At 35.1% G+C, this 16,853-nt stretch overlaps 2 protein-coding genes and 1 pseudogene across 2 annotated transcripts; all 3 read left to right on the top strand.

Annotated features, from left to right (window-relative positions):
- Positions 1-1,234: 1,234 nt before the first annotated feature.
- On the top strand, positions 1,235-5,486 carry LOC120182581 (suppressor protein SRP40-like). Its single transcript, XM_039187512.1, has 7 exons — positions 1,235-1,518; positions 2,304-2,368; positions 2,693-2,733; positions 2,823-3,604; positions 4,432-4,515; positions 4,896-4,957; positions 5,239-5,486. Exons 1-7 carry the CDS (start codon positions 1,309-1,311, stop codon positions 5,342-5,344), a joined length of 1,350 nt encoding a protein of 449 aa, XP_039043443.1. The 5' UTR covers positions 1,235-1,308; the 3' UTR covers positions 5,345-5,486.
- A 1,072-nt stretch (positions 5,487-6,558) lies between these two features.
- LOC120182582 lies at positions 6,559-7,126 on the top strand (annotated as a pseudogene).
- A 1,711-nt stretch (positions 7,127-8,837) lies between these two features.
- On the top strand, positions 8,838-16,153 carry LOC120182574 (plant intracellular Ras-group-related LRR protein 6-like). The gene is made up of 4 exons (XM_039187505.1): positions 8,838-8,935; positions 9,822-10,083; positions 10,309-10,646; positions 15,592-16,153. Exons 1-4 carry the CDS (start codon positions 8,838-8,840, stop codon positions 16,151-16,153), a joined length of 1,260 nt encoding a protein of 419 aa, XP_039043436.1.
- The last annotated feature ends 700 nt before the right edge of the window (positions 16,154-16,853 follow it).

Genomic DNA, 16,853 nt, shown 5'->3' with positions numbered 1-16,853 from the left:
ATCGTCAGATTAGAAGTGCAATACTTGAAAAAAAAAATCAAGTATTTGTATATTTTTACGTCCAATGTTACGATGAATATTGAGGTTTACGCAAGTCATAATTTTGGAGATATTTAGATATTTTTTAGTTTAACCATAAGTATTTGATATATAGATCAACTATTTCGAATAAAATTATACAGAAACCTATTACAGAGACAAATTCTTAATTTAATTTACTCAATTCACAAATGATAGGATTCTAACTCCCTAATCTTGCTTGAATGATTTAGTGTATCATTCCTTTAGATTCCTGAAACAAGGTAAAGAGTTAAAATCCTGATGTTTACGAATAGAGTAAATTAGGTTAGAAAAGTCATTCTCGCAATGAGTTTTTGTAAAACTGATCCGAAATAATCTATTAATAGATTAAATACCGATAATTAACTTAAAAAAATTCCAAATACCTCCTAAATTAAGACTTGCATTAACCTCAGTAATCCTCACAGCAACGAACATGAAAAATATACAAATACTTGATTAAAACAAATTTATTGTACTGAATATCACAACTGATATAATTAAATGACGCGAAGCTGTTAGAATAAGCCTTGTAGTTAGGGATGGGCATGGACCCGAACCCTACTGACTCGACCCAACCTGATTAGTTTGGGTTTTTTAATAAAAAAATTCGGGTTCAAGTTCGGGTCGGATTCTAGTTTAAGGTGAAAAATATTCGATCCGATCCGATCTTAAAAAATATATAATTATACCTTATATATTTAGGAATAATTATAATAATATTCATCTATATATTATTATTTTTAATTAAATCACTATTTTTATTGAATAAAAATAATATTTTTATTATTATTTTGGGTCGGGTCAGATCGGATTTGGATTTTATTACAAAAAATTGGATCAGATTCGAGTATATATTTTTTGAGTCGGATCAAATCTGATAAAAAACATAAAATTTTTAGATCAAATCGGTTGACCCAAACCCGACCGATGCCCATCCTTACTGTAAATTCTCATGCTAAGCTCATAAAGCTCATAACATAACAATTTCGAAGGAGGTGAAAAAAAATGCAAGTAATGCGTATCGAAGGAAACGGGTTTTTTCTAAACAGTATTTGGGCTACATAGTCCATACCAAGCGGTCCAAGAAAATAATATAACGCAAACAATATTTATTTCTGAATAAAATGAAAAATGTCATTAAAAAAAACCCAAATAAACTAAATTCTTGAAGCAAAACCCTAGCTACTTGCCATAGTTGAGACAAAGGAGAAGAGGAGGAGAGGTTTATATACTACTTTAAGATACATGCAGGCAGTAAAGCCTTCCCCTTCGCTCATTGCTTTGAAGCCTCGCCAAGTTGTTCTTTCTTCGAACCCAACCATGAAAACCCAGGCTTCTGCTCCCTCATTGACCCCCCACCAAAACTCTCTTCTCCTCCTCTCCGTTGCCCACTTTCTGCAACGCAAGTCCTTCTCCAAAACCCTCAAGAAGTTTCACTCCGAAGCCCAAATCCAGGTTTTTTTTATTGTTTAAATTTTGGTTTTCTCTGTGCATTCGAATTTGACTGTTGTTTGGTTTGTTGGGTAGAGCCAATGTCTTCAGTGATTATATTTGTTATGTTTATCCGTATTGAGAAATGGCCTTAAAGTCAGCTATTATGTGCTTATGACCATCATGGATGGCGTTTCATGCTGTATAAGCTGCTCAAAATAGTTTATGTAGGATAAATGTGGACTGTAGTATGGTCTTTGGCTTTATTGTATACCAGGAAAGTTATTTGATTACTGAATTTCATTAGAAGTAGCACTTGGGGCCACCGAAAGCAGCATGTCCATTCCACCTCCCAATTATTGAGAAAAAAATTAGAACCATTGTGTAATACTTGTTCTTACTGAACGATAATGTCCCAGACAGAAGCCAATAGTTAACAGTTATTTTTTGAGTTTGTCCTAATTATGTCAACATCAGTAGGTGGATCACTTGTTTCTCGGACCATATTGATATTTTTCTCTGTAAGTTTGGAGGTCATGAATAATATATATTTCTCAGTGTCTCTGTGTGTGTGTGGATGCAGTATTTTGTGTTCTTGAAGCATACATTGTTTTCTCCCTCAAGCTGAGAAGGTTGTTTCCGCCATACTGTAATTTCCCCTTCTTTTTCTGGCTTCTTACTGGTTGGGCGTGTATGTTTGTGCTTGTCACTTGATTGCATTACGAGGCTTTATTCATTCTTCCTTGTGAAATTTTTGTTCACTGCCTTGACACCCGTATATTAATTTTCTTTTACTTGGATTTTTGCAGAAAAATGATTTGACAGGGTCTTCCCTGGATTTGGAAGAAATGTGCTGCAAGTATCTGTCTATAAGGTAGGATGAGAAATTTGTTTTACTCCTGATTGTTTGAACTTTCGTTATGTGGGATAATCTATTTCTCCACGTATATTGTGTAATGAAGGATTACGGACTGGCTATTGTTGGCTTGTTGCATGTTGAATTACCTTTTCCTTGCACTGCTTTTATGATTTAACATTAACCTTATGGATGAAGTTGCATGTAGAATGCTTATATGTGAATGTAAAGTTATGTGCCTGAGACCAGAAGAGTGCATATTGGACTTTTATTATTTCTCATTTGTTTCTTTCTTTTCCTCTGTTTTTAGTTCTCACTTTATTGAGCTTTTGCATTATGCAGTGACCCTTACAGCTCAAATTTAAACAAAGAGCAGCTCAATGGTTTGTTAAACATAATAATGTTCTATTGGATGATGACATTATTGATATATTTTGGTGTTGATTCTGATGCTCAAAATGTGGAATTGCAGATATGCAGGGGGATGGTAATCCTAATAGTGATGGACAAGTTGACATTGCTTCTACCCTTACCAAGAAAAAGAAGAAAAGAGGCAATGAGAGTAATGTGGACAATATAGGTCAATCTGAAGTTGATGATAAATCTGCCAATTCTAAGAAAATTGAGGAGCAAGTTTCCAAAGAAGCGTTGAAGGAATCTGCTATTGACAGTGCGAGTGGGTTGCAGTCGAATGAGCGTGCTAAGAAAGAGAAGGAGAAAAAGAAGAAGAAAATCAAATTGGATGAATCTCATGTTGATAGTGTGGAATATAATGGAGGGACTGATGCTGGGATAGAGGGTAAAAGTAAGGATAAGAAGAAAAAGAAAAACAAGCTGACTTCTGATTCATTAGTTGAAGGTGCTGCACATGTTTCAGAGGACACGCAAAATGCTGCTACCACTACAAATGCTAATGACATACCATTGGAAGATAAGACTTCCAAATCTAAGAAAAAGAAAAAGAAGGATGATTCTGAAGATGTAGAGAAAGGAAAATCCAAAGATGATGAAAACAGGATCTCGAAGGTGGATTCAACAGTCACAGATGATAAAATTTCCAAGAAAAGGAAAAGATTGGATTCCGAAGTACATGACACTCAACCTGTTAATGAAAATGCTATTGAAGACTCTAAACGTAGGAAGATGGAAACTACAGAAGAACAATTAAATTCATTGGTGGATGGGAACATTGAGAAAAACAGAAAGCATTCTGAGCAAAAGAGCTCGAAGAAGCAGCAAAATGGCTCAGCTCAAGTAAGTTCATGAATGTCTTTGTATTTTGTTGTATATTTTAATAAGCAAACGATGTATTGAAGCCCAATTCTGACCTCAATTTTCTTGTTTTCTTTCCTTGATTTAAAATAATGCATGTGTCATGGACTTTCCTCTGTCATGTTGAACCCAGAGTTTACGTGTTGCACATGCAATTGTTGGAATGATCATTTAAAAAAAATAATACAAGCACCCATTAGTCGTGTTTATTAAACACCTGCCCTTGAAGTCAAATTGGTAATCCAAAAGACTGTAATTAAACCTTGCTTTCTTTTGGCTTGAAATACTTTGCTTATTGTGTTTGTTACTAAGTTGGCAATTTGAATCTGACTATTTGTGTCATGTTTGAATTTTACACACTAAATCTGGCCTCTTTTAAAATATGTTTCACATGCTGAATATATTAATTTATCTAGCTGAAGCTTCAATAAATTTGAAGGAATATGCTCCAATCAGGTGTTTCCCGTTGTCTTTTTTCCTTCCTGCTGCATGAATTTTAGTGTTGGATTGTTGGATTTTTTGGGTTAATTTGAAGTTGGACTTTAGAGTTTTTTATGTTTATGTTATTTATTTTCTTCCTTAACCTTATAGCATCTGTAGATGTGCGTTGTTCTCTAACCCCCGATTTGACTGTTGTTTTCTGATGAATGGCGTTTAGAATTGAGGGAGAATCGATTTTCGGGTTTTTGAATGACTCTTATTAAGGAAGTAGTTTTCTTCAAGGATGTTAAGCAATAAAGATAATAATTGTAAAATCAATTAATATTTGGTTGATAAGAGTTCCAATATTCAGCTTTGTATTATTGCAGCCAAAGAAACCATTTCAAAGAGTGAATGTTGAGGAGGTAGTATTCGTTGATAGCAGGCTTGAAGATAATTCATACTGGGCAAAGGTATAAACTACTTGCCCCACTCCTTGTTTTCCATTAGCTTATTTTTGTATTGAAGTTATTAAAGGAAAGGAAAGGAAAAGAGAGGTTCTTAAAGGAAAAGAAAGAAGAGGAAATGATATGTTATTCCTTTGTTGGATAGCTAAAGTAAGAGAAAAGAAACATGACATGTATTCGGTTAAATAGTGGGACTTCTGGGAAAAAGGTAGGGATACCTAGTCCCTCATCCTTTATTTTAATCTAGACGATAATTAAAGGAAGTACTAGTTTTCATACATACCCTGTTTTTCTTCCATTTCCCGCACATTAGGTTAATCCAAAAATATGCTCCATTTATTTTGTTATTATATGAGGCATTTTGGTCACTTGCACAATCCTTGCAGGATGGTGCTGAAACTGGATATGGTGCAAAAGCACAGGAAGTTCTAGGCCAAGTAAAAGGAAGGTATGTGTAAATGTCTTAGATGTATGTATCTTTGGTACCAAAATCACTTAATCGGGGACTTACTGAACCGTGTTATGATTCTATCATTCATAAGCATATGTAACACATAAATAGCATGGTTCAATATGTTCACTTAATTTGTTGATGTCACTATATTGTGATTCATTCTGTCAGTGTTTTAAACTTCTACCAGAATGTCTGTTTTACTGTTCTTTGGGTGGTTTTTGTAAATGCTCAAGCATGATGGTGTCTAAAAACATGCTTCTGATTGTCAAACACAGGGGTTTCCGGCATGAGAAGACCAAGAAGAAGCGTGGATCGTACAGGGGAGGACAGATCGATTTCAATTCGCACTCGGTAAAATTCAATTATTCGGATGATGAGTAATACTGATGGGGCCTGCAATACATTTTTATCCTTTTCCTGCAATTGAGGAAATAGTGAAATATATTTTAAGTGGAACTCAATGGTAATGCTTGTGTTCGTCTATCTAGTATCCGCTGCTGTTTTGTTAGGGTCAGTAGTTTCAGTGATCTCTAGTTAATTGAATCATATACATTTTTACGTTTTGTTGTTTGTCTCCTTTAAAACACTTGACATTTGCTTCTCTCAACACTATTAGCAAGTGTCATACTTAAAACTATCATTTCATTTCTTATAATATTATTATGGTATTTGGGTCAACATTTTTGTAAGTTTTAAATCAATCGATGAAAATTTATCCAAGTAAAAGTAACACAATCGATATTTTACTATCACACAAAATGATAGTTTAACATATTTGATACTTTATCGAAGTAAAAGTAACACAATAGATATATTAAAAGTTCATATATCACATTGGATATTTTGTTACTTATATTATTAATTAGGTGTCGGAATTATAGTAGGCTTGACGGCGATCTTCGCCATCTGATAAAATCTTACGCTGCGGAATAACAAAGAAGAACATTCATTCGAGGCTTTAGTCCTAAGTAGCTACTATAAGAATGTCTCACTTCTTGTACTTCAAGCTTACATTAGCGAGCCCGGTGCAGAATGCATTCAGGACGACGATCATTGCCCAATTCACTACATAATGAATAAAGCTGAGGAGTAAAAGAAACTGGAAGCTGGCATTCTTCAGCACCTGCAGGAAGATCGAAGCAAGCTCCGGCATTAGACGTTGGATTGTTCTGTGTATATATTGAAGTGGTTGAGAGTTAGAAGAGCTAGAATACCAACCCATTTGTTCATGAAAATGATGGCAGTAGCAATGAAGAAATTGGTCGTTAGAGCAGTGCTCGGAGTGCAAAGGCGTTGCTGCATACGTGGTGTTTGAATTTAATATCTCGAAGAATAATGTTGTAATAATATTATATTAAGAAAAATAGTATTATTATAACCTTTAAGAAAAATAATATTGATTAATATTCTAGTAGTGAACAATTCTATTAATCTATTTTACTTATTTAATATGAACTAAATATATTTCAGGAGCTATCTTTTGAAATAAAAAATATGAAACAAACTCTGTTATTACCATCTTGATTCAAACAGATCATCAAACCCTAGAGAAGCATATTGATTAGAATACAGATCGGGAAAAGGGACTAAAAACCAGAGGGAATACGAGTCAAAAAATCAGAATGGCTCCAAAACAAGAATCCCAATCCGTCGGCGCCGTCGCCGATGCCTCCGCTCCAGTGTCAATGGACCCATTTCTCCACATCCTGAAACTCGTCCCCTACTCTTTCCTCCACGCCTCCGCCTCAGGCTCCCCTCCTTCTCCCTCCCTTCGGCCATGCCCGTCTTCTCTCTCATCCTCCTCACTTACTTCATGGTGGTCTCGGGCTTCATCTATGATGTCATAGTGGAGCCCCCGGCATTGGCTCTACCCAAGACCCCGCCACCGGCGCCGTCCGACCTGTCGTCTTCCTTCTGGGCCGAGTCAACGGTCAGTACATCATCGAAGGACTCTCCTCCGGGTTTATGTTTGTGGTTGGTGGCATTGGGATCGTGCTCTTCGATCTTGCCCTTGATAAAAACAGGGCTAGGAGTATCAAGGTTTCATACTCCATCACGGGGATCTCCTCCATTGTTATTGCTTATGTGATGACTACGCTCTTTATTCGCATCAAGATCCCTGGTTATCTCAGGTGAAAATATTACTTTATTAGCTATTACTTTATTAGGAGTATCTTTCTCGTGTTAGTATGAAATGAGTAAAAGTATGATTGATTTAATAAGAAGTTATGGATCTCCTCCATTTATAGGCTTATATCTAGTTGAATTGCTACCATAGTTGCGTAGAGAGCTCCTATGTTCACAGGATGCTCATTGCATCCAAAGAGGACAATATCGATTTAAAGGAGATGCTTCATGCTGAGGCAGTATCCCATTCCAGTCATTTGGAATGGCTCGTGATGATATTACTTGCCAACTGAGCTTGATATAGGAACTAAACAAAGCACCATAAATAGTACCTTTATTGAAACTCGGTGTCTACGTTGTCTTAGCCAATGTCGCTCATTCTCTTTGTTGAGTGAGTTTACTTATGAATCGCCATTATTCTTGTTAAGCTATTCGTGGGGGAACCCTTGTGAATGTTACGTGTGCATTATGGTAGTGCAATTGTTTTACTGGTTCAGTTTTGTGGACAATGTTGGATTGCCTGTCATGGTTTCCAAGTGTTTGTTTTTGGAGGAAAGGATGTTATTGCCAGGACTCAAAGCTTGGATCTTTGATGTTGTTTGGCTTTTGTTACTTCTCTTTAATATTGTTTTAATAAGGAGTTATAGGTATCATATCAAAATGTTAAGAGGACCTAATCAATTAAGTCCCCTGCCACATCATCATCTGTAGTAGGTTGTCGTATCAACACTGCAAACCGCGATATTAACATTGTAATGTTTAGTGTCGTTTTCCATTGGTCAAAGGACCAGATTAAAATTTTATCAATTTAAGGATCATATTGGGTACCAAAATTTAGGGCCACATTAATTCTTTTCTTCAAAAGTTGAAGCTTTAAATGTATATTTTATTGTCATGTTTTAGTTTAAATATTTTTAATTCTTGTGTTTTCTTTTTAAATAAAATTTTAGTTTTAACTCAAACAGTTAATGTTTATGTCCATTGGGCTATAATTTCTTATTAGCTCTTGTATTAATTTTACTGTTAAATTTTAAAGAAAATTATAGATGATGCACCTAAATTATTCTTTTAATTTTAAAACGTTTTATATTAATTATTAAGTTGTTATTATCATTTAATTTAATATTTTCTTAATATATTTAACTCTAGTGATTGAAAAAAAAATAATCTATCTTTGAAGCTAGTAAGAATGGAATCAATAATCTTCTAAAAATTCTCATTATCTTTAAAAATAGATTAAAATTTTTAAAATGTCACAGGATTAATTTTCATGACCTTTTAAATCTGATAGAATTAATATCACGTTAATAGAAAAATTAAAATAAAGTGGCATTAATAAATTAAAGATAAATATAAAATATTTTTAAAGTGTAGATACTAATTTTGAATGACATCATAGGTTGGTGATTAATAAATAATTTTTTAATATTTAGGGACTAGTTTAGAATGAGTGTCATAATTTAGTGACAATTCATGCAATTAACTCTTTGCTAATTACTTGAAAAATAAATTGATTGGGTTTAGTTTGATTGACATTATTACTAATATAATATATAAAAGGACGTGAGATCGAACATATTTAAATATTCAATATATTTTATGTTATTAAAAAATGAATTTAAATATGAAAATTAAATCAAATTATTAAAAAAAATTACTTAAAAATCAAAGAAACTTTGACTTTAAATTATATTATTATATAATATTGAAAAAATAAATAAATGAGAATTTGGATCAAGTCTAAGGAATGAATAACAACAGTAATGAGGAAGGAAAACAGGATTTGCTGGAAGCCGAAGATAAAACAGAACGGAAGTCAAGGGCAAAGGGGTTGACTTTTTTAAAGTAAGAGCGACGGCCACGCAACCGCAACGCCATGAACAATTAATTTTAGGGTAAACTATATTCTAACTCACTCAACTATTAATTTAGTTACAAACCTGTCACATTTAAATTACAAACGAATCATTTCATTGTTAAAATTGAAATAAAATTCTAATGTTGTCTAGTATAGTAATAATTTCAGTTTATAAAAATTATTTATTTTATTAGCTCGGTTATAATTTGAAACAATTAAATAAATTTAACTCTTTACATTTAAAAATTTTATCAATTTAGCCATTTTTTTATGATATTGTCAAATCAACTGAGTTCGTCGGATCAAACAACAATTGAATAAATGTATTCTACCATCAATCAACAAGAAGTTTCCGGTGTTATAATTTATTAGATTTTTTCGAATTATGAAAAAATTGATATAATTTTTAAATGATATAATTTTAAATATGAAAGGTTAAATTTATTAGATTTTTTCGAATTATAACAAAATTGATAGAGTATGTAAATTTTTAAGACTAGTATTGTTATTATATCAGGCCACGTTGGACTCTCCTTTCAGTTTTTAAAATAAAAGTGACATATTTTTAATGATATTTTAATTGAGTAATTAAATTAAATTTTTTATTAAAAAATGATATATTAATAATCGATCTAATAATTGAGTGACTTGGGATATAGTTTTCCCTTAGTTTTACCCTAAACGTCATCTCCTTCAAATTTTATACTCCGTACCATCCCTTTGTACGGTTATACATTCTATATATATATATATATATATAGTCACAATCGACAACAAAAACAAGTACTCATTTGCTCTAATCCAAAGCCCCAAACACTTTCTTAAATTTTCCTTTGTTTTGATTTCATTCCTCTGGTTTTTTCCCCCATACAGTTGTGTTTTGGGATCAGTTTTATGTGAAATAAAACGATGTACTGAACAGCAGCATCAAGTGATGAGAATAATGGAGAAGAGCAGAAACGAAGGAGACCATCATCATCAACGGAGCAGCCCGAGAAGATCGAGTGGAGATCAAGAAGAAAAGTTTAGGGTTGGGATAGTGGATTTGAGTGGGATGTCGTTGGATTCCCTTCCGATTTCCTCTCTCAATTTGTCTAATGTTTCCAAGTTAGACCTCTCCATTAACAATCTCCAGGTTTTTCTTTCTTTCTTCGTAAATCCATAAGTTTCTTTATTTTTTTTTCAGTTTTATTGATCTGTAACCTGAATAGCGATAGACCAATAGTTTAAATTCTCATATAATTTAAATATTTTGTTTGTATAAACGTAAAATATTGTGTACGAAAATGGCAAGTTTGAAAGTACAGTTGTGAATTAATTAGTTGATTTGGCGTTAGCTTAATATGATTTGATATGACAGAGCATACCAGAGTCGTTAACGGCGAGGTTGCTGAACGTGGTGGCCATGGACCTGCACTCTAATCAGCTCAAGTCTCTCCCCAACTCCATCGGTTGTCTCTCTAAGCTCAAGTTTCTCAACGTCTCCGGCAACCTTCTCCAGACACTCCCGAAAACGATCGGAAACTGCAAGTCATTAGAAGAGTTGAATGCTAATTTCAACCAGCTCACAATGCTACCAGAGACCATCGGATTCGAGCTCACCTACTTGAAGAAACTGTCAGTGAACTCGAACAAGTTGATTCTCCTTCCTCGGTCGATCACTCATTTGACATCGCTACGAGTCCTCGAAGCACGCCTCTGTTGAAAAGTCTTGGCAAGCACCGAAATGTGCTAATAAAAAAATTTCACCGAAAAAAATTGTCAAAAAGGTTGGGTTTTTGTTGAATTTTGGACAATGGTAAAATCATAATTTTAGCCATTGTAATTTAGGGTATTTACAAATTAGTCCTTAGAGCTTCAACTATAAATACCCTAGCTCATTTAGCTTCAAAATCATCCCAAAGCATTCTAGCTTTCTTCCAATACTAGAGAGAATATTAGAGAGTTTCTTGAGAGTTGTTTTCTCCTTTTTATCAAGAGAGAATTATCATTGTTTTCTCCTTGGTCGATCGAGAGAAGTTGTAATTCCTATTTTCTCATAGTGAAATTCTTCTAACGTTGCCCGTGGTTTTTACCCTATATTATTTAGGGGTTTTCCACGTAAATTTTGTGTCTTATTTATCTTCATTTTTATTTTCTCAAATTATCAGTTGTGATTTTACTCTATCCGATAGCCGTCTTCCGCAATAATTGGTATCAGAGCCAGATTTGAGTGTGTAATATCTGCTTATTGTCTTTGTGGTTGCCACCAAAAGGTGGATCCTCCAACATAAGAAAATAAGAAGGTATTACCCATTCTTTGAGGTTCTAGAGAACTATTCACGATAGTGAAATAGTGGGAGCTATCAATAATAGAAGCTATGGCAACAAAATTTGACATTGAAAAGTTCAATGGGAGAAATTTCTCATTGTAGAAATTGAAGATGAAGGCCATCCTCAGGAAAGACGGTTGTCTAGCGGCTATCAATGAAAAGCCGGTGGATTTCGCAGATGACATCAAATGGAACGAGATGGACGGGAATGGTATGGCAAACTTTCATCTAGCATTAGCAGATGAAGTACTGTCAAGCATCGAGGAGAAGAAAACAGCTAAGGAGATATGGGATCATCTCACCAAATTGTACGAGGCCACATCGCTGCACAATAAAATTTTCCTTAAGAGGAAATTGTACACTCTCCGTATGCCAGAATCTACTTCAGTGACGGAGCACTTAAATACACTGAACACCTTATTTTCTCAGCTTACATCCTTAAGGTGTAAAATAGGAGAACAAGAACGTGTTGAACTTCTACTTCAAAGTATACCGGATTCGTACGATTAACTCATCATCAACTTGACAAACAGTAATGTCACCAGTCTAGTCTTCGACGATGTTGCAGCTGCTGTTCTAAAAGAAGAAAATCGGCACAAGAACAAGGAAGACATACAAGTAAATCTGTAACAAGGAGAAGCGTTGACAATGATGAGAGGGATATCAACGGAACGTGGCCAAAGCAACAGTCACAAACATGGTAGATCGAAGTCGAGGAGCAAGAAGAATTTAAAGTGCTACAACTGTGGAAAGAAGGGTCACTTGAAGAAGGATTGTTGGAATCTAAATAAAAACTCCAATCCCCAAGGTAATACCGCAAACACTTCAGATGATGGAGATGCTCTATGCTGTGAAGCGTCAACCACCGTGGAAGGAAGAAAAAGATTTGCAGATATATGACTCTTTGATTCAGGAGCAACATATCACATGACCTCAAGAAGAGAATAGTTCCATCAATATGAACCTGTCTCAGGAGGATCTGTGTATAGTTGCAATGATCATGCCTTAGAGATCGTTGGCGTGGGGACCATCAAATTGAAGATGTATGATGGAACAATTAAAATTGTTCGAGATGTGAGACACATGAAAGGCCTGAAGAAAAATTTATTATCCTATGGATTGTTGGATAATAATGCAAGCAAGATTGAAACACAGAAAGGAATCATGAATGTGTTCCGTGGAGCGCTTGTGGTGCTGAAAGGAGAAAAGATAGCTGCAAACTTATACATGCTGAAGGGAGAGACTTTGCTAGAAGCAGAAGCCTCTGTTGCCTCATGTAGTTCAGATTCTTCAATGCTATGGCATCAGAAACTTGGACACATGTCAGAACAAGGAATGAAAGTTCTTGTGGAGGAAAAGCTACTTCCAGGCTTAACAAAGGTATCACTTACTTTGTGTGAGCATTGCATAACAAGTAAGCAGCACCGGTTAAAATTCAACACGTCAAATTCTAGAGGCAAAAATGTTCTAGAATTGGTTCATTCTGACGTATGGCAAGCACCAGTTACATCCCTAGGCGAAGCAAAATACTTTGTCTCATTTATTGATGACTACTCCAGGAGATGTTGGGTGTACCCTATTAAGAAGAAGTCAGATGTGTTTTTAACTTTCAAAAAACTTCAAAGCGCTGGTGGAACTTGATTCTGGAAATAAAATCAAGTGTTTCATAATAGATAATGGAGGAGAATACACAAGTGAAGAATTTGATGACTTTTGCAGGAAAGAAGGCATCAAAAGACAGTTCACAGTGGCGAACACTCCTCAACAAAATGGAGTGGCAGAGCGGATGAATAGAACCTTGTTAGAAAGAACAAGAGCAATGTTGAGGGATGCAGGCCTAGAAAAATCATTCTGGGTAGAAGCAGTCAATACCGCCTGTTATTTGGTGAATCGAGCTCCATCAACTGCAATAGAGCTGAAGACACCAATGGAGATGTGGACTGGTAAACCAGCTGATTATTCAAACCTCCATTTATTTGGAAGTATAGTGTACGTGATATACAACTCCCAAGAAATTTCAAAGTTGGATCCAAAATCCAGAAAATGCAAATTCTTGGGGTATGCTGATGGAGTAAAGGGGTATCGCTTGTGGGATCCCACTTCCCGTAAAGTGATCATTAGCAGGGATGTTATCTTTGTAGAATATAAGCTACAAAGAAAAGAAGAAGATGGTAGCGCTGAAAAGTCAGAGACTACGCAGATACATGTGGAAAAAGAGTTTGAACAAGAAGATTCTTCTGAAGCAGAACCAACACATGATGAACAAGAACCAGAGAGTTCTGAAGTTCCAACAACTCGTCAATCAGATCGTGTGAGAAGACGTCCCAATTGGCACTCAGATTATGTTATAGAAGGTAATATTGCATACTGCCTTTTAACAGAGGACGGTGAGCCATCAACATACCAGGAGGCAATAAACAGCTCAGATGCTTCACTGTGAATGATGGCGATACAAGAAGAAATTGAAGCCCTTCATAAGAATAATACATGGGACCTTGTGCCACTACCATAAGGAAGGAAGGCAATTGGTAACAAATGGGTCTTCAAAATCAAGCGAAATGGTGACGATCAAGTAGAGAGGTATCGTGCAAGACTGGTGGTCAAAGGATATGCTCAAAAAAAAAGGTTTTGAAGAAAAAGAAAAGAAGAACTTGGTTTGCAAGTTGAACAAATCTCTGTACGGTCTAAAGCAGGCGCCGAGGTATTGGTATAAGAGATTTGATTCCTTCATTATGTGCCTTGGATACAACAGACTTAACGCAGACCCTTGTGCTTATTTCAAGAGGTCTGGTGATAACGATTTTGTTATATTGCTGTTGTATGTAGATGACATGTTGGTTGCAGGACCCAACAAAGATTATATTTAAGAATTGAAGGCACAACTGGCTAGGGAATTTGAAATGAAGGACTTGGGATCAGCAAACAAGATTCTAGGGATGCAAATTAACCGAGACAGAAGTAATATGAAGATTTGGCTTTCACAAAAGAATTACTTGAAGAAGATCTTGTCACGATTCATCATGAAAGATTGTAAGCCAATTTCTACCCCTCTTCCTATTAACTTCAAATTATCCTCCAGTATGAGTCCTAGCAGTGAAGAAGAGATGATGGAGATGTCTCGAGTACCGTATACATCAGTAATGGGAAGTTTAATGTTCGCTATGATATGCACAAGACCAGACATTGCACAAGCAGTGGGAGTGGTTAGTCGGTACATGGCGAATCCAGGCATAGAGCATTGGAATACAATAAAGAGGATCCTGAGATACATCAAATGGACCTCAAATGTTGCATTATGTTACGGAGGATCAAATTTACTAATCAATGGGTATGTAGATTCTGACTATGCAGGGGATTTGGATAAAAGCAAATCTACTACAGGGTATGTGTTCAAAGTTGCTGGTGGAACTGTAAGCTGGGTTTCTAAGTTGCAATCAGTTGTGGCTACATCCACAAAAGAGGCAGAATATGTAGCAGCTGCACAAGCCAATAAAGAAGCAATTTGGTTGAAGTTGTTGTTGGAGGAGCTTGGGCATAATCAAGAGTATGTCTCTCTATTTTGTGATAGTCAAAGCGCCTTGCATCTAGCAAGGAATCCAACATTTCATTCAAGGACAAAATACATACGAGTTCAGTACCACTTCATTCGTGAAAAGGTGGAAGAAGGAACGGTAGACATACAGAAGATCCATACCAAAGACAACATAGCAGATTTCATGACGAAGGTAATCAATGCTGATAAATTTACCTGGTGTCGATCCTCCTGTGGCCTGTCAAAAACGTAAGCAACATGAAGATACAAGGTAGAAAGAATGGTGTGAAGATATGATTGTTCCAATCAAATCTTCAAGTGGGAGATTGTTGAAAAGTCTTGGCAAGCACCGAAAGGTGCTAATAAAAAAATTCCACCGAAAAAATTTGTCAAAAAGGTTGGGTTTTTGTTGAATTTTGGACAATGGTAAAATCATAATTTTAGCCATTGTAATTTAGGGTATTTACAAATTAGTCCTTAGAGCTTCAACTATAAATACCCTAGCTCATTTAGCTTCAAAATCATCCCAAAGCATTCTAGCTTTCTTCCAATACTAGAGAGAATATTAGAGAGTTTCTTGAGAGTTGTTTTCTCCTTTTTATCAAGAGAGAATTATCATTGTTTTCTCCTTGGTCGATCGAGAGAAGTTGTAATTCCTATTTTCTCATAGTGAAATTCTTCTACCGTTGCCCGTGGTTTTTACCCTATATTATTTAGGGGTTTTCCACGTAAATTTTGTGTCTTCTTTATCTTCATTTTTATTTTCTCAAATTATCAGTTGCGATTTTGCTCTATCCGATAGCCGTCTCCGATCACTCCCTGATGACATGGAGAATCTGATCAACTTAGAAGTTCTGAAGGTGAGCCAAAACTTTCAGTACCTCGATACCCTACCTTACTCCATTGGTCTCTCGATGTCCCTTGTCGAATTGGATATCAGCTATAACAAAATAAAGTATCTGCCCGATTCCATCGGGTGCTTGAGGAAGCTCCAGAAGCTTAGAGTGGAAGGGAACCCACTGGTTTCGCCACCGATGGATGTGTTCGAGCAGAGCTTACAGGTGGTTAAGGAGTACCTGTGTGACAAAATGAAAGCAGGGCAAAGCCCGCAGAAGAAGAGATCATGGATATTGAGGAAGTTGGTGAAGTATGCGAGCTTTAATGGGAAAATGATGAGCAGTGCTGGTGGTGGCCGTCGGTCCTGGGAGAAAGAAGGGTCCATCATGGTGGAATATAGGTCTATCGACGGTCTCGCTGCACCTCGCTGCATGGGAATCTCGTCACCCGGTCGACTCTTTTCGACTCACAACATGGGGATGTTGTCACCTCGTCGACTATTTCCATCTTGTACTTATAAATAATAATTATATTCAACATATTAATAATATATAGTTTTATAATAAGATATTTGATTAAATTATTTTTAATGATGAATCATTATATATATGATCATATATTGTAATTAATGCATTGAATATTCACCCATATAAATAAAGATAATACTATAGTGTACGTTGTAGAGTGATGTTGACGTGAATGTGAAGATAGTTGAAAAATTCTGCGTGAGAATGTGGATTTAAGTTTAGCTTTGAGTTTGGGTGTTTTGTTTTGGGTCCGTACATTAATGTGTAATGTACTCTTTTTGCAACCTTATTATAAAAAACTTCAGCCTTCCGCTTGCGTTCTTTAATCATATCTAATATTTACTTTTTTATTTTATCTTAATATACAATCATTGAAATTTTAGTGAAATTATTACAACATAACATTTTTTATGGGTAAATTATATCATTCATCACTCAACTATTTTCTTACTCTTATTTTGATCACTGAAATTTATTTTTTTAAATTTAATTACTTAACTTTCAAATTACTCCTAATTTTAATCACTCTAACTTTCAAATTATTTTATTTTAAAAATATATTAATAAAATAATAATAAAAATTTATGTCACAAAAATATTGATAAAATAAAATAGAGTGATTAAAACATAAGCAATTTGAAAGTTGAGTAGTTAAATTGAATATTTTTAAAATTTAGTGACAAAAATAGGAGTAAGA

This window comes from Hibiscus syriacus, unplaced genomic scaffold, assembly GCF_006381635.1.
Source record: "Hibiscus syriacus cultivar Baekdansim isolate YM2019G1 unplaced genomic scaffold, ASM638163v2 tig00112688_pilon, whole genome shotgun sequence".
In the NCBI taxonomy this organism is placed as follows: Eukaryota; Viridiplantae; Streptophyta; class Magnoliopsida; order Malvales; family Malvaceae; genus Hibiscus; species Hibiscus syriacus.
This window is presented reverse-complemented; position numbering and strand designations above follow the sequence as displayed.